At 28.2% G+C, this 21156-nt stretch overlaps 3 protein-coding genes across 4 annotated transcripts; 1 reads left to right on the top strand and 2 right to left on the bottom strand.

Annotated features, from left to right (window-relative positions):
- Nucleotides 1-64: 64 nt before the first annotated feature.
- Nucleotides 65-3656, bottom strand: LOC130677073 (uncharacterized). 2 transcript variants are annotated; one of them, XM_057483655.1, is made up of 4 exons: nucleotides 3168-3656; nucleotides 2798-3000; nucleotides 1318-1642; nucleotides 65-1216 (listed from the first exon to the last, which is right to left on the bottom strand). In XM_057483655.1, the coding sequence occupies exons 1-4, from the start codon at nucleotides 3322-3324 to the stop codon at nucleotides 1101-1103; spliced, it is 801 nt and encodes a 266-aa protein (XP_057339638.1). In that variant the 5' UTR covers nucleotides 3325-3656; the 3' UTR covers nucleotides 65-1100. The 2 variants fall into 2 exon arrangements, with proteins under 2 accessions (XP_057339638.1, XP_057339639.1); XM_057483656.1 differs by having other exon boundaries at nucleotides 2813-3000; nucleotides 3168-3641.
- A 2765-nt stretch (nucleotides 3657-6421) lies between these two features.
- LOC130677759 (PWWP domain-containing protein 2A-like) lies at nucleotides 6422-11006 on the bottom strand. The gene is made up of 4 exons (XM_057484615.1): nucleotides 10846-11006; nucleotides 9063-10635; nucleotides 8372-8506; nucleotides 6422-8285 (listed from the first exon to the last, which is right to left on the bottom strand). The coding sequence occupies exons 1-4, from the start codon at nucleotides 11004-11006 to the stop codon at nucleotides 8142-8144; spliced, it is 2013 nt and encodes a 670-aa protein (XP_057340598.1). The 3' UTR covers nucleotides 6422-8141.
- A 5449-nt stretch (nucleotides 11007-16455) lies between these two features.
- Nucleotides 16456-21097, top strand: LOC130677760 (inhibitor of growth protein 3-like). The gene is made up of 6 exons (XM_057484616.1): nucleotides 16456-16695; nucleotides 17040-17111; nucleotides 17211-17570; nucleotides 18426-18843; nucleotides 18913-19114; nucleotides 20788-21097. Exons 1-6 carry the CDS (start codon nucleotides 16668-16670, stop codon nucleotides 20902-20904), a joined length of 1197 nt encoding a protein of 398 aa, XP_057340599.1. The 5' UTR covers nucleotides 16456-16667; the 3' UTR covers nucleotides 20905-21097.
- The last annotated feature ends 59 nt before the right edge of the window (nucleotides 21098-21156 follow it).

The following is a 21156-nucleotide window of genomic DNA, read 5'->3' as shown; positions in this document are numbered from 1 at the left end:
AAAAGGGATTGTATTTGTTTAGTTGTGTAAGTAGCCCGTTTAAAAAAAAATTCCTTCCAAACACGTTCCTGTCAGTAAACTTTCAAAATTGAGACAATTCTGAACTTTGAGTTGAACATTTTTGGAACTTTAAAATAATTATAAGTGTAAAAAATTTTCGGTTACGTGCGTTAATATCCCCGGACAAAATATCCCAGGACCAATATATCTGTGACAAAATATAAAAAAAAATAGTTTTATTATTAGATTCGGTATATTTCCTTTTAGGTCCAAGATGGGAAATTTCAAGGATGGCCTGCAAGGTCTATTGCTTTCTCTTCGCCTATTGAAGCATATAAATAAAAAATTTTTAATAAATTAAAAACGTTAATAGAGAACGTTAATTAGATTATTATCGTGCTGTGTCCTTTTTTCACGGATTTTGTATGTGTTTATTCGAAAATTGGCCCAAAACACGTCACACCCCGAGATTAGGACTTTTCTTCCATCACGAGGAAACCCATGACAAAAGTTTTGAACTATTGTGATATTTTGTCGGGGGATATTTTGTCGCGAAAATATTAACGCGTGTCACCAAATTTTCAACTAGTGTAAACTTTTCTTGCGGGTTTATATTATTTTTTTTTTGAAATTTTCTAAGCAAAAATGATTTGAATTGACAATTTTGTAAGTAAAAAGTTCCAATCACTCATTTTATGGACTATTTTTGAACGAGTACTAAAAGTGATAAAAAACTGACCTTCCCAAAAAGTTCTAATAAAAGTAAAACAATATTCATAAATTTTTTTATTTTTTTTGCCTCATACCTGAATAATTCTGGTAACTCGGATAAATGTTCATAATTCCTAATCAATTCATTTTTGTTAAGTTCTCCAGACCCAAAAAATTGTCAAATTAAATTATTTTTGCTCAAAAAATAAGAAAAACCCGACAGGCAAAGCTTATCCCAGTTGAAAATTGTTCACTTTATAATTTTTTCAAAGTTCCAAAAATGTTCAAATTAAAGTTCAGAATTGTCTCAATTTTGGAAGTTCACTGTCATGAATTTTTGAAACAATTTTTTTTTTATTGAAGTCTATTATTAATTATCATTAAAATTATTATTCAGATGACATCAATTGAACATTGTCATCTGCTGACCTGTGAAGCCGTCGTACTTCGGATAATGTTCGGATTGGAGTAGGATTTAATAAAGAAAATGTGTGCGTATGTCGGTCTGTAATTATAACATTCATTATTTAATTAAGTAATTGATTGATTGGTTCTTAAATTGATTAATTGCTTAATAATTATATAATTAAGTAGTAATATATTTACCCCTGAGATCATTTGAAGGCTCACTCTTAGACAGTGTACTTGAATCCGTAATACGATCTCGCTTGCAGCAAGTGTTTTTTGAAGGACTTGGGGTTTTGTAACGCGTCATCGGACACGTATTAATGGAATCATCAATGGGTACTGGATTAAAAGGAAAAGCAGGTGTTAGAGGCCACGAAGCAGGCGGTGGGCTTCGTACTAAATGCTCGTGAACTTGTGCTAATGTTAGAGGGTCACCGTCACCCAATTCTTGTGACATTAATATTGCATCGTCTGACTCGGACTCTTCCATTGATTCTATTAGGCTTTCACGACTTGCTAAAATCTATAAATTTATTTTAATTACTCACATTGAATTTAAATGTTAGTTTTGAGGACATTCTTAGATACCCTTCCCCCTCTCCCCTCCCCACACTTTTTAAAAATATGCAATGACTTTTAAGTGTCATAACAATATTTTTAAAAAATAAAATCTTACTTAAAAAAACGACAACGTAATTACTTACTGTTGTTATCAATTAGGAATTAAACGAAATTTAGGAAGTAAATTTTAGCATACAAAATTTGAAAATTCGAATTATAAAATTGACATGAAGATTTTTCTAAAATTTATTTAACAAATTTCGTTTAACTAAGCGAAATTGCAATTATTTTTTTTAATTATTTGATAAAATTTTGATACGCTCGTGACAGTTGAAAGTCATTGAAAATTTTTAAAAAGTGAGGACACTGTCTGAGAATGTCCTTAATAATTTTCTTTGATTAGATAAATATTTAAAATTTAAATTACACAGAAAAAAAATATTTGGCGCAAAAAGTTTTACTCGGCCCAAGAAAATTTTTATTTAACCCAAGAAATTTTTTGGATTATGAATTGAAAAAAAAAATTTCTTTAGGCGAGAAAAACTCTTCTTGGGACAAAAAAATTTTTTTAATTCATAATGAAAAATTTTTCTTGCGCCAAAAAGTTATTTTTTTATGTGTACAGTTTACATAATAACTAGTCCTGTCTGTATTTTTTGTGCCAACTCAGAAACAAAATTTTAAATTATCGATTTAGACTAACAAATAATTTAAATAATCGCGACTGCGGAAACCTTGAATTTTTTATAGAAATTTCTCTATCTAAAAAACTACATATTGTCAACTGAGTTTTCTCTTAATATATTTACTAATTTATTCATTTTTTTCTTAAAAATTTTAAACCCGGTTTTCAGAAATTTTGTTTTTTATAAAAAATTATTTATATCTATATTTATATATTTTTGTATAAAATAATTAGTTAATTATAAAAAAATTAATATTACAAGACGATCATTTTTACTTAAGAAATATTGCAGTTGAACCAATTGATACCAAACAAGTAATAAGTTGACGTTAAAATAATTTAAATAAAATCTAGCAAAATAAATTTTCATACAATTGAAAGTTAATTAAAATGAAATAATTATATCTATTAATTATCTTTTATAAAATCCACCTGACAAAAAGATACCTGTAGAAACGGATTATCTTGACGACTTAAACGAAGTGCTTCCATATCCTGATCAATGTTTCGTGTCCGTCCCGGCGTTAGGGTGAGAATTGAATGTGAGGGTGAAGACTGACTCACTGACGAGGGACTTAGCACAACATCGACTGCCGCAACACTCAAACTCGACGGAATCCTGTTTGAAACGATCGCTACGAATAATTAATAACATAATATTACATTTAAATATCGATTAAACACTCCCTAGGTCACTTAAAGAAATATTAATCAACAATCAACAAAACCAACGTAGACTTAAAATTTAAATACTTAGAATAATAATAATAATAAGTATTATTATTAAGTAAATTTATCTCACCAGGTGTTTCGATTCTCGGTCGTTCCATTTCGTCCTCCTCATCAATCTTCATACCAACAATCAGTCGTTTCGTCCTGAATAATCCAGATAAAAACGCTACACCTTTACGTTTCACTCTATCAAATTTTTGTGATGTCGGTGATGCCACGTGTATCATAATTATTATTCACAATCTCAAAAATATCATAAAATAATATAAATTTAAATCCAAATTATCGCATATTGTAGTAATGCGACAATATTCTGACATTGCATTTACAAATTCAAGTATTCAACCCGCCGTATTATAAATCACTACCAACTATCGATCTCTTTTTATTACTAATTATTTTATTTATTTAATTATTATATTATATATTAATATAAATTTTTATAAAAAAAAAAAAAAAAGTTTTAAAATTTTTTTAAAAATACCGTTTGTAACATCTAGGGGTGGACTTTGATGGACCACTGGTAGACTGGTGGTTGATTTTACTTTATACGTCAGTAAGCAGAATTGTTAGCTCTGCGCAATTGCAGAGTATTCAACATATACAGTACAATATATTGGCTTAACATATTCAATTATACTGTTACAATATTTACTTTTAATGCAAAATAAAATTTTTATTTTAAATAATCTGTCAAATAAATAATTAATTGGATTAGTTATATATCATTTTTATTAATCAATAATCACGAAAATTTAAGATACAGACATTTAAATGACATTTTATTGTATATTTATTTTTATAAATATTTTAATAATTTATATAAAGTAAATAAATTATTGTCGTATCAGTACTTTGTTGAATGTAAAATAAAAAAAAAAGTATTTATAAATTATTTTCTTTGTTTTAAATAAAATAAATTGGCAAACTGCATGATGAGTATTTTATGGAAGACGAAAGGAAATGTTTGATGGCATAATTATTATTAATTATTAAACTTACAAATTTGATACGAGACAAAGTATGAAAAATTACAATGATAAATAAAAAATAATTTACATCACAAACATTTATTTATTAAATTAATATTATATTATATTACTATCATTAATAACTATTGTTTTCATATATTTACATATTGTTTGTTTAAAAAATTAGTTATAGGTACATGAATTTTTATTATCCTTACTGCAGCTATGACTTGCATTGATTATGAACAATATTTATGGGCCATTCCATAAAATACAGTTATTTTTACAGGGCAACCCTCGCCGATTTGGTTCAAACTTTGTGGGGGTGTTCTATGCATTAAAAAAAAAAACTCTGGAAATTCGAGCCTTTAATATGCAACTGTTTCATAGAGATAATTTTGCACACCTCGAACGCGAAGCGGAGAGATAGTGCTCTATTGTCACCAAATCAAAAAGTCGCGATCCGTTCACTTTAAATCACTTCCACTAGCTTCATTTTTAATTTTTAAAAAATTTTTGTTTAACTTTTTTTAAGTAGAAAAATTTTGTATAAAAATGAAGGGAAAACATCAGTTGCCTACAATTTTTTTGCCGATTGTATCAAATGCCTACAATATTTTTTCGTATATAATAAATGCATACTGCTCAGTTGCCTACCAAACTTTATTGCCTACAGTTCTATTGCCTACAAAAATAAAAAATATGAACATATAAATGAATATATTTTCAATCATTAACAATGTTAATTAATCTTTAATCTGATAGAAAACTTAATGAAGTCTCCAGTTAATATTGTGGAAACTACCGTGGTTCTGATATTTTTCAGATCATCTGAGGTTTTTTTTTTTTCTTTTAAATGATCGGTCCTGAACATTCATCATTTCTCATCAATAAGTGCTTGATTTTCTTAGCAAATGAATCAGAAGCTTCTCTACATTAATCAGGTATTTCTCTGATGGGTACACAGTTGAATAGTAATCAATTGGACATCATAAAATATTTTTTTAGTAGGCAATAGAACAGTCTGCAATGAATCTTGTATGCAATTAGAATATATATTTTTTATTTTTATAGGCAATAGAACTGTAAGCAATAAAGTTTGGTAGGCAACTGAGCAGTAAGAAACTGAGCAATATGCATTTATTATGTACGCAAAAATATTGTAGGCATTTGATACAATTGGCAAAAAAATTGTAGGCAACTGATGCCTTCCCAAAAATGAACATGTGACAGTTTTTTGAAGAGAATTTATCAGCTTTTCAAAAAAATATTCATTTTTTATTTTAAGTTACAAAAGACTTTTTAAAATTCGTTTAAAGTAAAAAAAAAACGATTTTTATTAAAAAACTGAGAATTTTTTCTACACAAAACTGTCATGTGCTCATTTGTCTAAAAAATTTTTCTACTTTTATTTAAAAAAATTAATGATAAAGTGGAAAAAAAAATTTTTCAAAAATTCAAGAAATCATAACTTTGAAACGGCTGCATATTAAAGATTCAAATTTTCATATATTTTTTTTTAATATATAGAACACCTACAAAGTTCGAACAAAATCGGCAAGGGTCACCATGTAAAATTAACGTTATTTGGTAGAATATACCCATATATAAATATTGTTGTTAATGTTTTATTTTTTTTTTATTTTACTTAAATCGGTAATTGTTTTATTTAAAAATACTTCAACATTTTTTTTGTCACTTGACATTTCAATTCTTAACTTTTCGAATAAATAAACATAATTTATTATCAAAATCAATTTTGAAGTAACTCATTGATTTTAATTCGTAAATAAAATATCAAACGTCATTAAATTATTAAAATAGGACAAGTACGAATTTAAAAAAAAACTAAATTGAAATAAAAATGCTATCCCAACATTTACAACAATAACAATAACAATAACTAAATAACAATAATAAAAGTATGGTAACACAGTACAACATTTTTATCTCGATAAAATTAAGCGAAAAATTAATTTTGTGATTAAAATTTTTAGTTTTTAATTTATGATTTTACTTTATTTTTTTAAAATAATTATTATTCTCTTTTTTTTTAATAAAAAAAAAATAGGAAGTAAATATAAAAATTACTGAGATATTTTACAGTCGGATATTTTTCATAAATTTTTAAATGCTGATGGTTTTTGTGTTTAAACTAAAATTCAAACTTTTATTTAGTTTAAACAGTTTATACTTTAAGTACTAGTAAAAACTCCTCAAAATATCTATTTATTTACTTCTTATAAACGCAACTTTTTAAATTATTATTTCAACATAAATATGTACAAATAAAAAATAAAATAAAATAAACTTATAATTAAAAAAATAATTTAATAACAAATGCTCTTTTTTTACAAAAAAAAGTAAAATGCTCAAACAATTAAATATAAACAAAATTTTTACGTCATCACTTTTACAAAGTGCTAAAAATTTTAAATTTTTAAACCGTGACGTTTATTTTTTTTTAATATCATGCACGCTGTAAAAATTTATGAAAAGTAGTTATAATTTTTAAATAACAAAAGATTTTGTTGTACAGTGTAATTAACAAAGTATACTGAAAAAAAAATAATAAGGAAATTACTGATAAATTACTAAGCTCGGTTTTATACTTTCTTTTCATATTTGTTTGTTTTTTTTTTTTTTTCGTTTTTTTTTTTCTAGTTTGTAATTTAAGGGCATTCTCAGACTTTTTAAAAATATTGGATTGACAACTGTCATAACCGTATTAAAATTTTATTAATTAAAAAAAAATCAAAACGGTCATTTAAAAGAAGACAACGTAATTGCAATTTCGCCGAGATGTAGAACTTAAAAAAAAGTAACAATTGTTATCAATTAGGGATTATACGAAATTTATTGAATAAATTTTCGCCTACATAATTTGAAAATTTGAATTAAAAAATTTACATCAAAAGATTTTACTGAAATTTATTCAACAATCCAAGTAGCAGACGGCTTTGTAACATCCATAAGATAGAAGTATTGAGGCTGTTTTTTGACCGATCAATAAGGCACCAAAACGTTGACAAATCAGAAATTTATGTCACTAAAAAAAATCAGCTCAAAAAACTTGACACAAAAAGTAAATCACTAATAAATGTCAAGTAAGTCATTGTCTAAACGATTTTTTAATTGAAATGATTTTTTAAGACGGGAAAAAAACACCAATTTTCTATGACCCTTGGGACCAACATCTGTACGTCTTATTTATTTAAGAAAACTTGGCTTTGAGACAGAATAAAATTAGTTTTGTTCTTTTAAAAGACATCTTTGTGACATCTTCAAGTTGTCTCTGTGCTACTCGGAAAATTTCATATAACTCCTAATGTATATCAACTGCAAGTCATTTTTTTAAAAATCTATCTTAGCGAAATTGCAACTACGTTGTTCTTTTTTCCATTAATCCTTTAATTTTTTTTTAATTAATTGATAAAATTTGATACGCTTTGACAGTTGAAAGTCATCGAAAATTTTTAAAAAGTGGGAGGCACTGTCTGAGAATGGCCTTAAACAAAAAAAAATTATCAAAAAAAAAAAAATATCTGTTGTTGATTTTGTATTAGATAAAAAAATAACTGTATCCATAATATTACAAATACATTTTTTTGTTAATATATTTCTTATGCATTATTATCACGAATATGTTTAATAGTTAAATCCATTAAATTGATAATTTTAATATTGTAAATATATAAATATAGTGTTTTTCTAGAAGAGTTATGTCAATAAATATTAAACATTACTATTATTTTAAATTTGATGGCCAGTGTCAGTATTTTGTTAAATTTCACTTTTAAATTACAAAGATGATAAATTGACACAAAATAATCCAGATAATTTATGAATTAGCCATTTAAGACAATTAATTGGTAACAACCATTAAAAATTAATTAAAGTTTTAAATTTATTTACAAAACTTTAAGTTTTTAGTTTTTATTTTTAAATATTACTATCGTTATTATTATATATTATATATTAAATAATAATAATGATATATTTCACACGTTATACGAGGCAGTCATCCGGCAGTGACAAAAGTATAACATACATTACTGATATTTATTTATTTATCAAGATAAAACGTTTACCTCACGTGCCGATTCACAGCCATTTAAATTTGTCGTTGATTTTGATAACATTTGACGTTGTGCTTCCGACTGTGCTTGTCGTATCGCTTCTTTATAAGGGCCTCGTTTTTTTTTATTATATCTGGCCTATTAATAAATAAATAATTTAACCGTAAAATATAAACAATCTCGTTTACCCGACGTAATATTTATCAAAATATTTAAAAAAATACCTTGAAAGTTTCAAGAAAAGGACTTAGGCGATCACATGACATCAATGAACACGTGGATGATCCATACCACGCAACATGAGCTTGTGCATTGCTAGAAGTCCCATCTTCATTACATGAAACTGATATACTTAAAACCTAAAATAAATTTGATAATTTATGTACTTAACTTTTAATCAAATAAAATTAATACATTTTTTTTTTTCATGATACCAGCATCGAAACTTAAAGTTTAAGTGTCTCTACAGCCAGTCGAAACAAGATAATTTCAGCCCAATGCCGCGAAATAATATCAGCAAACGCGTAAATTGTGAATGCCTTTAGCCAGCGGGCAGAAACATTTGGGTTGCGTCCCTTGGAAATGACAGTTCTGACTGTGATTAAGTTTTATAAAAAATTAATGTGAATAATAAATAGTATTTATAATTTCTGCTCAATTACAAATTGCAAATGACAATTTACGCTTACACTAATAGTTGATCACACAAATGGTCTTAAATTAACTTGTTTCTGACTGGCTGCTGACACTGAAACTTTAAGTTCCAATGCAGGTAATCATAAAAATATTGTGTGTAACTCAGGATAGAACACGATTTCAGACTGGGGGTGATGTCAGCCAACTTCACCCGCAGACTGAAATCGTTTTGTTTCATCCTTTGTCACACAATATACTATACTAGTACAATTAACATACTTTGCCAGGCCACCAGGGAAACCCATGAATTTTACCCCAAACAATATCACCGACATCCATACGTCTACCAGTAGCAGTAAGATAATGTGCTACTGGAGTTGTGGTAAATCTAAAAGACAATTGTGAAGCTGATCTATATTCAGTGGGATTATTACTAGCGTCAGCTGGTAACTGTCTTCCAGCTTCTTGATCCTGCTCCATCTCGCTCAATTCTTCACTACTTGTACCAGGGCTCTTGCAACCAGACGATGAATTACTGACTGGATAATTGCAACGTGTGTAAGCATTAGCATTTAACCGTCTCAAAGATATACAAAGCTTCTGCTTCAAACATTGCTCTTTTATCGCAGTGTAAGATTCGCGGTCAGCGAAATTGAAATCCGCCCGATCATTTTCTGATGACTCATTCAAAGGATTGAGTAAACTTATATCGTTCTCTCCTTTCTGCTCAATTGATTCCGAACCCTGGGCCTTTTGTTTACGTTCTTCCTTAGTTTTTTTCTCGTGTTTATCTTTGTGCTTACGCCGATGATACATCAACGGAGGTGACGAATTGAATGTAGAGTTATATCTCGGCGAAGTGCTGAGCGGTGATCTTCCAGGAGACACACCACCAGCAAGTATTTTTCTGCGCGCTTCTTTTTTAGCTTTTTTAAGCGCACGTTTAGCTGCTTTGGCACAAGCTAAATCTTTACCACTAGTTTTCTGTAAATCGATCTGCTCTCCGACTAAATTATTTATTTTATTTTGCTTCAAAAAAATGTCAGCGTCAGTTAAATTTTCCGTTTGTTTATCAGCTTCAACATCTAAACCCGAACAAATTTTAGCCTTGGCGGGTATTTTTAAAACCGTTCCTTCACCCTGACTACCAAAAGATATTTTAATAATCGGTGTAGTCCTAGGAGATTTAATAATATCCTCAAAAATATTTTCATCCCAAAGATCCTCCATCGAACCAACAGATCGTTTTTTTCTCGGTATCCTTCCAACTTTAGTTTTAACTGTTGAGTCTGCAGTAACATCTTTTTTATCCAAAGCCTCTTTAGCAATTTCAGTCTCCTGCAGCACAGAATTATCTGCAATAGCCACTGTCTCTCCTACTTTAACTTGATTCGTCAACGAATCATTTGTTTGATTTTGTTCAGCTGCAAATTCATCAACCGCAGGATCTGTATTTTCATTTAATTTACATAGAGCTGGAGATGGCAACTTCACCATTGAAGTTTCCGTGTTTTGTTCCTCTAGCTGACGACGTTTACGACACACCGCAGTCTCTTCTTTAGATATATCCCGAAACTTTCGTTTCTTGCCCGCATCAACATTTTCATTCTTTTCATTACAAATAGACTGACACTTATTACAAAGAACTTGTCTGGGACGTAATCTTACCGTTGGCCTCGCGCTTTTGTACTTTTGTCTCGAAGTATTGATATGCCGTTCTATCGATTTTTCTGTTTTTGAATTAACAACCGGTCGTCTGTCTTGAAAATACGTAAAACGTGTCGCCAATGTCATTAATTTATCAGCATCTGGATCAACAGCTTCAGGTGGATTTATTCCACATGGTAATCCTCTGAAATAAATTTAATTTACAAAATTAGTCATATTTTTTTTTTTTTTTGATAACGTTTTTTATCTTTTTTCTACTATCGGATACGTCATTACGATTATAAATCGTGAACAAAGGAATCTACGTGGTAATTATATCTACTAATTGCTTTGTCTAGTCACCTAAAAAATTAAAAAAAAAAAAAAAAGACAAAGTAAAATAAAACGAACTTACTTTTTGGAAATATCAAGCAATGCACCTTGAAAGGATTTTAAACCATCTGTAAAACTCACAACAATAATATCAGGCAGAGCAGATTCAACAATGACATTTATTTTATCACCTCGAGCTATTGTCAATCTTGATGATACAGACAATAACTCCTGGCCTGCCATATTGGAATAGTCAACAATACATTTGCTTCAATACTTTAGCTTACTTGTAATTTATTTAAAATTCGTAAAATATATTTGTTTTGTTATAAAATGTTACACTAAAATATATATAAATAAATTAAAAGATATGATTATTATGAGATCTTGATGTAATGATAAGTTGTAAAGGAATATACAATGTGCTTATATACATTAAACTTTAAGTATTACAACATCCAGACAATGAAAATGAGTTGATAAAAAAGTCTATCACAGAAAGTAATTGTTATTTTTTTTTTTTCATTATTTTATTTAAATGCTTTTAATTTAATTAACGTGATAAATAATTTTATTTATAAATAAAAAAACACTGAGGTTAGGTGTTTGAATATATTAAAATAAAAAAATATATATATTATATATATACATTGATGAATCCACATTCACACACTGATACAAGAACAAGTAAAGAGCAAGAGCAAGAGTCTGTGTACAGGCTGTATGTACAAGTACAAGTACATGACATAGACATGGCCAATCGCCAATGTGGAAGCAGAACCGTGTAATGAAAATCTCCCACTCTTTGCTGGTGTGCTTGTGGTATCCGATTATGTGATGGTGTCCAATGGTGTTCAAGGAACCACCTAGGATTACTTTAGCTCGAGCTAAATTACAAACTAGATAAAAACCTGGCGCCCTCTTCTATTTTACATCTAGAAAACTTAAATTTTCAATATGTAATGAGTAAATAAAAAAAAAATTTATCCATTGCAAGAATAATTTTATTTTTACTTCAGTAATTGTTTATTGACTGATTTTTACGACTTACAATATAAACTGAATAGGGTAGAGTGTGAGTGTATCAGATGTAAGACAACTTATAAATTTTACATAAATTAATAAATTAATTAAAATAAAGAAATTCAAAAAAATGCGCGTACTGACTTTTCATTGATCTAAATACATGTTTTTAATTTTTGATTCCACTGACATTTTATTTATTTATTCAAAAATTTGAAAAATTTACACTTGTCAGTTACATTCACACTCTAGAAGTAACGTTTTTTGACCACTTTAGGACACTTGAAGAATTTGAATAAAATAATTTCTAAATGTAGCAAACAAGAGAAAATTTATAAACTTAGCCCTATCCAAAAATTCCCATAGAATCCACTCAACTGCGACAAAAACGGCATAGAAACCAATACAGTCTATGGGATTATATGCGGTTTTTGTCGCAGTTGAGTGGATTCTATGGGAATTTTTCGAATAGGGAGAATAAATAAAAATAAAATTTAATCAAATGCACGTACGTATTTTTAAATTTCTATTCTACTTGTATTTTATTTATTCATTAAAAAATTTAAAAAATTGCCATTTATCAGTTGCATTCACTCATTTACTAGCCCCAAAAAAATTTTTACTTGCCCTAAGAAAATTTTTACATTATGAATTGAAACCGAAAATTTTCTTGGGGCGCAAGAAATTTTTTCAAATCTTAAGGACATTTTTGTTTTCATTTCATAATTCGAAATTTTTCTTGCACCAAGAAATCCTTTTTTCCTGAGCAATGACATAATTTTTTATATGTTTTTGAAGAAACTTTTATCACACTATATGAAAATGGAAATTTAATTTTAAACCTTTTCATGAATTAAAACTGAGGATCGAATATCCAAAAGTGAAGCAGTGACCAAAAATGCTACCTCTACTCTAATTGTATATTGAGATCAATTTTTAATTTTTTAAATTCACTTCCTATAAAACTTATTATCAGTAAAATTAGGAAGCAAATAATTAAAAATTTTGATTTTACGGATCATGACTATAAAGTCTTTAAAATATCAATAAACAAAGAATATTTATTACTAAGTATTTAAGCGACCGTGTACTTTGTTGTACTCAAATCTTGTATTGGTATGAAAATATGAGATTTTGAAATAGATTATATTTAAATATATCCAGAACAATGTTATTTTTAAGTAATCAATAAATTTTACCTGCATAAATAATTTATAGTACTGAAAGTAACAGATATTAGACAATTTTAATGTTTTTTTTTTTTTTTAAACGAGTTTCCTATAAGTGTTTTATTTATTTATTTATTTATTTATTTACAAGAAAAAAATAAATTTTCAATGTCTGCTACTTTCAGTATCATAATAATTTATGTGTACTGACTATATTTACTTACGTTATTTTTTTTCCAACTATAGTCTAAGTAAAAATTAAGTTGGATTTAACACAGTAGGTAAACTTTTAATGATTTCTATATTTATATTATTTAATTTTTAAGTAATTAATGTAATTTATTAATATAAATAATATATACTTGTATAAGAACGTTAAACAATTACTTAAAACTTAATGTCACTTTTATGTTAATTCTGCACACGAGAAAATTTTGGCGATGTTCCATCTAGTGGTAATTTAAAAAAATTTAAAAACAAATATTACTCATTACATAAAACTAAAACTTTACAACTTTTATAAATATGATATAATTTATTTATATAGATGTAATTATAAATACAAAAATATAAAGATGATTATAAGTTATTCAATATTCAAAATTTTTAAATTAATTGCTAGGACGCGGTGGTATTGCAAAAGGATCTAAAGGTTCAGGACAATATCCAATTCTTTCTTGAATATCACTTTGAGTAGGTTTTTTATTCCAATTGAATGCTGGTTTCTCAGTAGCTTTTTTAGCTTCACGTTCTTTACGGATCACTTCGTACTCCTGGAGATCATCTAGTCGCAATTCAATACGTGTTGGACTACGGCGCATCATTTTGTATCCTTTAATTTTAAAAGTAACTGATCAATAATAAATAATAAAAATATATTCTATATTATTTCAATATATCGGCAATATAACATATAATTCAAATTAAATTAAACGCACACGGAAAAAAAGAGTTATCGAGTCAAGAAAATATTTTGAAAGACAAAAGTTTTCGGGAACCAAATCAAGATTTACTTGAGTCAAGAGAATTTTTTTTGGTTAAAGAAAATTCGTCTCGGTCAGAGGAAATTTCTACTGTACCCGAGAAAATTGAGGTTTTCTCAAAAATTTTTTTGAATCAAGAATATTTACTTCCAGTTGCAAACTTTTTTTTCTGTGAAAAATATGTATATCACATATGTGTGAAAGTAAATTTTAAATTCAAAGCTTAGAAGTTAATTAATTAAATAAATAAGTACGTACATAATTAATGTACTTTTTTTAAAAATATATAAATTACTAGAGTAAAGTATCTGATTGCTAGCCCCTTTATCTATTTTATCAACATAATCATTTCACGACAGATAATTACTAATTATCTTACTGACTAGTGGATTTCTTGTCAAACCAGTTATTTTGCATTTATTAGATTAATAATTTAATAGAAAATCAAGGGCAGGTTTTAGAAAGCAAATAAAATCCTTCATCGACAGTTAGAAAAGTGATATAGCTGAAGCAGACCTTGAATGACTGATGAACCAGACACAGGCGAGACGGTAATAGAAATTTACCGGTAATCAGAACTTTTGAAAGACTTGTAAAAAAAAAAACAACCCGGAAGAAAAATGACCTAGTTTTAATCTGAAGCCCTTACTGTCAAAAGTTTTCCTTGAAATTTAAAGCCAATTACTTGAATTTATTAACAAGTTCAAATCGGTCAGAAATATAAAATATAAATATGATTATAAATTAAATTATTTATATACTTGATCTATAGATTATTTTAAACTTCTAACTTATAAATGTCATAAAAATTAAAATCACGATGTATTTTAATTTATTTCATTCGAGTAATTTTTTTTTTATTGTCCGTAAGTCAATTAATTTTAGATAATATTTATTTTAAAGCTGATAGTTGTTTTAAAAATTATAATTTAGATTTACAATTATTTTTTTTTCATGTACATATATTTAGTTTTTAAATACGAGAAATTTCATAGCAAGACTTTAATAAACTCCCGATTCACAAAAACTAATTAAGATTTTTAAAAAAAAGTTAGTACGATATTATGAAAATTTATTGAATTTAAATCAAATTCAATGTCTCGATTAAACATAGAATATATATTTTTAAATAGTCATATTGTATTTTCATTAAAGCTTGTGCTTTAATTTTTTTGAGTTTATGAACAAATCGATTTTTATGTAAAATTACTAAATTTTATTTCATTTCCATGACAATTATCCTTGAAAAAAGAACAAAATTTTTAAAAGTGTAAAAATAAAAATCTTGAATGAACTTTAATTAATTTACAAAATTTTTTTAATTTTTTGAATATAGTTTTAAATACCCAAGTAGCACATTTGGCTTTGTGATATCTATAAGATAGAAGTTTTGAGGCTGTTTTTCGACCTATCGACAAGGCACCAAAATGTTGACATAACAATCAGAAGTTTATTTCACCGAAAAAGTATCTGCTTAAAAGACTTGATACAAGTGACATCAAAAAGTAAATTACAAACAACTGTCAAATAAATTATCTAAACGATTTTTTAATTGGAATGACTTTTTTAAGATGGAAAAATGATGACAAGTTCTTATGGCTCCTAGGACTAACATCTGTACGTCATATTTATATAAAAAAATATTTATATTTGTATTTATATTCAAAAATGTTTTGAGACAAACAAAAAGTCTGGTCCTTTTAAAAAATATCTTAAAGTTGTCTATGTGCTATTCGGGTAGTCACATCGTATTTTTATTAAAGATTATATTTTAATTTTTTTTAATTGTGTGAACAAAACGATATTCATGCAAAATTAATAAAGTATATTAAATTTCCATGAAAATTATCCTTAAAAATCGAACAAAATTTTTAAAAGTAAACAATAAAAATTTTAGATGAACTTCAATTGATTTACACGAGTGTGAGTGTAGCAGACCTCGGACAAATTTTAAATTATAAATAGATAGAGTAAATAATATTTATAAAAAATGCACATTAATTTCAAATTTTTTTAATTGCGCTTTTTTTTTTAATTTTATGTAATTGATTATTTACTCTATTTATTAATATTTTTAAATTTGTCTGATGTCTGCTACTCCTGATTAAACAAAACGATTCATTCAATGATGAATGTAAATCTATATACTAGTAAAATTGAATATTTTTTTTTTTAATAAGGGACATTCACACTCATTGATTTACACTAATAACTAACAAATAAACAAATAATTTAAAAATTAATATCAGCAAAAGTAACCTTACCTCGTTTTTTAAATAGCAATTGATGTTTACAGATAATATTAATTATTAATAATAATTAAATGAGATATAACCAAAAATTAATTAATTAATTAATTGATTAATTGAAGGTGTAATTTCAAAACACATGGGAAAAATGCTGATGGTCCAGTTGATATTTACATTCAAATACACCTCTATGAGCATGCATATTAACATATGATACATATATAGGTATATGTATGTGATTTGAGTACAGAGTATGAGTATTAAAAAACTTTACATGAATGAACTATAGCAAGACCATCATATTGTTAATAAAAAGAGTAAAAAAAAATTTGAACCAATCACGTGCATCTGACAGCCACTTGATGCCCGCACTTTGTCACTCGAAAATTTCTAAATAAAAAGGAAATACATTTATCGTGCAGTAACAACTTAACCTATACATTAATTGGAAATAAAATTTAAAAAAACACTTATTTTAAAATGCTTTACCTAGAAGATTATGTTGAAAGTAAGAAACAATAATTAATTACATATTTTAATTATAAAACTCAACTAAAAATTTATAAAACAATTAATTTATTCTTATAAGTTAATAAGTTTTTTTAAAAGTTAGGTTATAGATTCATCAACTTGTTCCATCAATTATTTGACAATTATTTTTTAAATAATCATCTATTGTTTGTATTGTTGATGATAATAATTATTTATTTGTATTTATTTGAGGTTGAGTTATTAATAATTAATAATTTTATTATTTTTATGTAAAGAATTTGAATAAAAAATATGACAAGGGCTTGGAGTTGGAGCTGGTTTATAATTTATGGTTTTATTTAAATTATTTATTTGTTTTAGTGATTGAGCATTTGCCTCAAGAATTGAGAGATCGATTCACAGAAATGCGTGAAATGGACTTAGGTGTTCAAAGTACGTTTATTTATTTACTTTATTTAATGTTAGTTAATTATTGATAGAGTTTGTGATAAAATAAAATGTATTTTGTTTTAATGACGGATAAATTGACAGATTCAATGGACAGTTTGGAGAAAAAAGTTAAAACATTTTTTTCAAATGCAAAAAAAATGAAACCCAATGAGAAAGAAGCCGAGTATGAAGCAATAAGAAAAGAATACTATAAAACACTTGAAGATGCTGATGAAAAAGTTAATTTAGCGAATTCAATGTATGATTTAGTTGATAGATATCTTAGGAGATTAGACCAAGAGTTGCATAAATTTAAAATGGAACTTGAAGCTGACAATAAAGGTGTCACAGAGATATTAGAAAAAAGATCATTGGAATTGGATCAACCGCCGACAAATAGTAGTCAGAAAGAAAATCGTTACAGTTTTACGTCAAGCAGATCAAGAGATTATCATAGTCATTGTAGGAATTTTTATAACATTATAGTGTATTGTGTGACAAGGGATAAAACAAGACGATTTCAGACCAGGGTGAAGTTGGCTGTCATCACCCGTAGTCTGAAATTGTGTTATCCTGAGTTACACACAATATTTTTCATGATTACCTGTATCGGAACTTGATTCAGGGTCAGCAGCCAGTAAGAAACAAGTTAATTTCAAGCCTATGATGCGGAGAACTGTTAGAGAATGAGAAATCTGTGATTTAAAGTCACTTATTAAATACTAAATAAGACAAAGATATTATTTTTAGTAATTTTATTTGGTTAATTAAAACTGTCACTTAAAAAATGAAATGAGTAAACTGAAATGACAAGCAAACAAATGAGAGTAATAAGGCTGCAAATGAACATTAAATATAACAAACACCGGACAGAAACAATCGTGTTTCTTTCTAAGGGAAGAAATACACATGTTTCTGCCCGATGTATAATAGTATATTACACACCTAGGGAAGTAAAGTAAGAAATGTCTCAGATCACATGTAATTGTTGGCCGAGGCGAAGCCGAGGTCAACAAACATGTGATCTGAGGCTTTCTTATTTACTTCCCGAGGAGTGTATACTATTTTTCTCCTCGACGGAGGCGGAAAGCGGCAACTTCGTTTTGCACAGCGGGACGAAAGTTGACGCTTTCCGCCCGGAGGTGAGAAAAGATATTTATGAATTACGAATTCGCCAGCAGTTGTTTGCAGCATCTGCTTAAAATTATTTTGTTTCGACTGGCTGTAGAGATACTGAAACTTTTAGTTTCAATGCTGGTATCGTGAAAAATAATTCAATTTAATTTGGACAATTCGTTGATAAAACTTTAATTTTAGCACGATCTGAAAAACGCCGAGATTCAAATGCATCAACGGCGTCAGTAGAAAAACGTTTAGCTGCTGAAAAATTAACTTCAAGTATATCAGAACCACGTCCAACATCAGCAAACTCAGGGACATTAATAGCGGCTGCTAATTTACCTACTCCAACTGCGAATGTTAATCCAGTTACTAATGTGAGCTACAATTTGGGTCATATTGGTGCCGGAGGTAACGCTATCGCAGCTGCGGCATCTCAAGCAATTGCTGCGACTCAGCAAATGCAGCAAGGAAGACGCACTGCCAGTCTCAAAGCCAGTTACGAAGCAATTAATACAGGTGGTGGTGTCCATGCTGCTGAATTTAGCAAAGAACTTGCTGGCGCAGCGCAAACTGCCATCGCGGCAATACAAGAGACCACCAAAAAACACAAAAAGTTAATACCGATAATCCGAATTTGTAAATTATTTTATTTATAATATTAATTTGATTTTTAATTGATTAGAAAAGTGACGACAGTTGCAAGCTCAAGTGTTATTGGAGCAGCTGTGCAGCCAGTAGTGTCTCCATCAGTTGTAGCAACTCCAGTAGCTACTGCTATTACTGATCCTGATAATCCTGACTGGACTTATGATCCTAACGAACCACGTTATTGTATTTGTGATCAAGTATCATACGGTGATATGGTTGCTTGTGATAATGCTGATGTAATTATCGTGTTTATGGTATATTTCTGTGTCAAAGGATGAAACAAAACGATTTCAGACCATGGTGAAGTTGGCTGACATCACCCACAGTCTGAAATTGTGTTTCATCCTGAGTTACACACTAGATTTTTCATGATTACCTGCATTGGAACTTGAAGTTTCAGTGTCAGCAGCCAGTCAAAAACAAGTTAATTTAAGAGGGGGGGGGGTCAGGGTTTCGCACTTTTGAAAAATCGATTTTTTTTTTTTTCGTCTTTTATTATAGTTAAACACTTCAAGGATATAATCCCAAAATTTCAAATCAATCAGAGCAACCCTTGCCTCTCCCTCCCCTAAGTTGAAAAAAAAAATTTTTTTTTTTATCAAATTTTTAGGGAGGCCTCTCGCCCCTTCCGTCTCTAAGCTGAAAAAAAAAATTTATTTTCACTTTTTTCTTCTAAAACTTCAAACGCATTTTTCTCAAAACTACTTTGTCAAAGTCCGTGATCACTGCCATTCGAAAACTACATGACCGATTTCTTTCAAACTTGGTACACAGTTTCTACATAAAAAAATACCTCCCCCTCACGTTGAGTTTAAGATTTTTTTTACATTGAGGGGGTTTTCTACCCCCGAAATGGTGGGATTTTTCGTGGAAAATAGCATTTTTCACTTAAGTGAAAATATAGAAATGAAGAAAAAAAATTATCAGAGATCGTTGGGGAGAGAATTTGATAATACTTAAACTAAATCTTAAGGGTACTCGACTTCAGATAATTTTCAGCTAAGAAACAGTGATCACCGCAAATCGTCTTTTTTCAAAGGCGTTCTTGAGAAAGCTTTGTCACCGGCTTGTTTGTGGATATTTTCGCGTAAAAATTTCAGGGAATGTTCTTGAAATGACACTTAACAATGTGCAAAAGGTTTACATTAATTTACTCTATCTACATCGCTGAAAAAAATTTACAAAAAAAGTGTTTTTTTTTTTTTTTTCACGCTTAAAACTCTGATCCTCCCTTAAGACCAATGATGTGATCAACTATTAGCGTAAGCGTAAATTGTCATTTATAATTAAGCAGAAACTATAAATACTATTTATTATTGACACTAATATTTATAAAACTTAATCACAGTCAGAACTGTCATTTACTTAAATAAAATTCATGGTTCGAAATTACTATTAATTAAACAAATGACAAGTATCAGAGTTTAAATTGCGAAGGCCTTCAGTCCGCGGGCAGAAAGATTGTTTTCTCACCTCCGGGCGGAAAGCGTCAACTTTCGTCCCGCTGTGCAAAACAAAGTTGCCGCTTTCCGCCTCCGTCGAGGAGAAAAATAGTATACACTCCTCGGGAAGTAAATAAGAAAGCCTCAGATCACATGTTTGTTGACCTCGGCTTCGCCTCGGCCAACAATTACATGTGATCTGAGACATTTCTTACTTTACTTCCCCAGGTGTGTAATATACTATTGTTTGTTCCTAAGGGACGGAATTTAAATGTTTCTGCCCGTTGACTGAAGATATTCACAATTTACGCAGTTGCTAATATTAATTGGTGGCATTGGACTGAAATTAGTTTGTTTCAATTGGCTGTAGAGATACTGAAACTTCAAGTTTTCATGCTGGTATCATGAAAAATTTAATTATTATTAATATTAATTATTACTATTAATAATTATTATACTTCTATTAGTGTCCACGTGAATGGTTTCATTACCCTTGTGTGGGTATTACAGCATCACCAAAAGGAAAATGGTATTGTCCGCAGTGTACGTCGTCAATGAAAAGACGTGGAGGCCGGAAAACTTAATTTATTTTAAAATAAAATAAATATTGCAAATAATTAATTATTAAACTCAACAATAATTGTTTATATTTTAAGTAATCGATAAAAATAACCGGGTCTTGTATTATATAATTATAAATCAGTCATTTATTTCATATAAAATGATTTAAATATATTTAAAAAAAAATTAATAAATTAACAAATAACAATAATACAATTTTAATAACAATAATTTTAATTGAGCATAATTTAGTTGTAGATTTTTTTTTTTCAATT

This window comes from Microplitis mediator, chromosome 11, assembly GCF_029852145.1.
Source record: "Microplitis mediator isolate UGA2020A chromosome 11, iyMicMedi2.1, whole genome shotgun sequence".
NCBI lineage: Eukaryota > Metazoa > Arthropoda > Insecta > Hymenoptera > Braconidae > Microplitis > Microplitis mediator.
This window is presented reverse-complemented; position numbering and strand designations above follow the sequence as displayed.

What these genes read in the sequence shown, in the direction of transcription:
- LOC130677073 (XM_057483655.1), bottom strand. Translation starts at nt 3,324, where the DNA reads ATGATACACGTGGCATCACCGACATCACAAAAATTTGATAGAGTGAAA. An exon ending in ACCGAGAATCGAAACACCTG is followed by an intron (nt 3,001 to 3,167) that starts GTGAGATAAATT and finishes AATTATTCGTAG; the next exon opens with CGATCGTTTCAAACAGGATT. An exon ending in TACAGGTATCTTTTTGTCAG is followed by an intron (nt 1,643 to 2,797) that starts GTGGATTTTATA and finishes ATAAATTTATAG; the next exon opens with ATTTTAGCAAGTCGTGAAAG.
- LOC130677759 (XM_057484615.1), bottom strand. Translation starts at nt 11,006, where the DNA reads ATGGCAGGCCAGGAGTTATTGTCTGTATCATCAAGATTGACAATAGCT. An exon ending in TTGCTTGATATTTCCAAAAA is followed by an intron (nt 10,636 to 10,845) that starts GTAAGTTCGTTT and finishes AATTTATTTCAG; the next exon opens with AGGATTACCATGTGGAATAA. An exon ending in TTCCCTGGTGGCCTGGCAAA is followed by an intron (nt 8,507 to 9,062) that starts GTATGTTAATTG and finishes AATTTATTTTAG; the next exon opens with GTTTTAAGTATATCAGTTTC.
- LOC130677760 (XM_057484616.1), top strand. Translation starts at nt 16,668, where the DNA reads ATGCTTTACCTAGAAGATTATGTTGAAA. An exon ending in AATGGACTTAGGTGTTCAAA is followed by an intron (nt 17,112 to 17,210) that starts GTACGTTTATTT and finishes ATAAATTGACAG; the next exon opens with ATTCAATGGACAGTTTGGAG. An exon ending in ACCACCAAAAAACACAAAAA is followed by an intron (nt 18,844 to 18,912) that starts GTTAATACCGAT and finishes TTAATTGATTAG; the next exon opens with AAAAGTGACGACAGTTGCAA.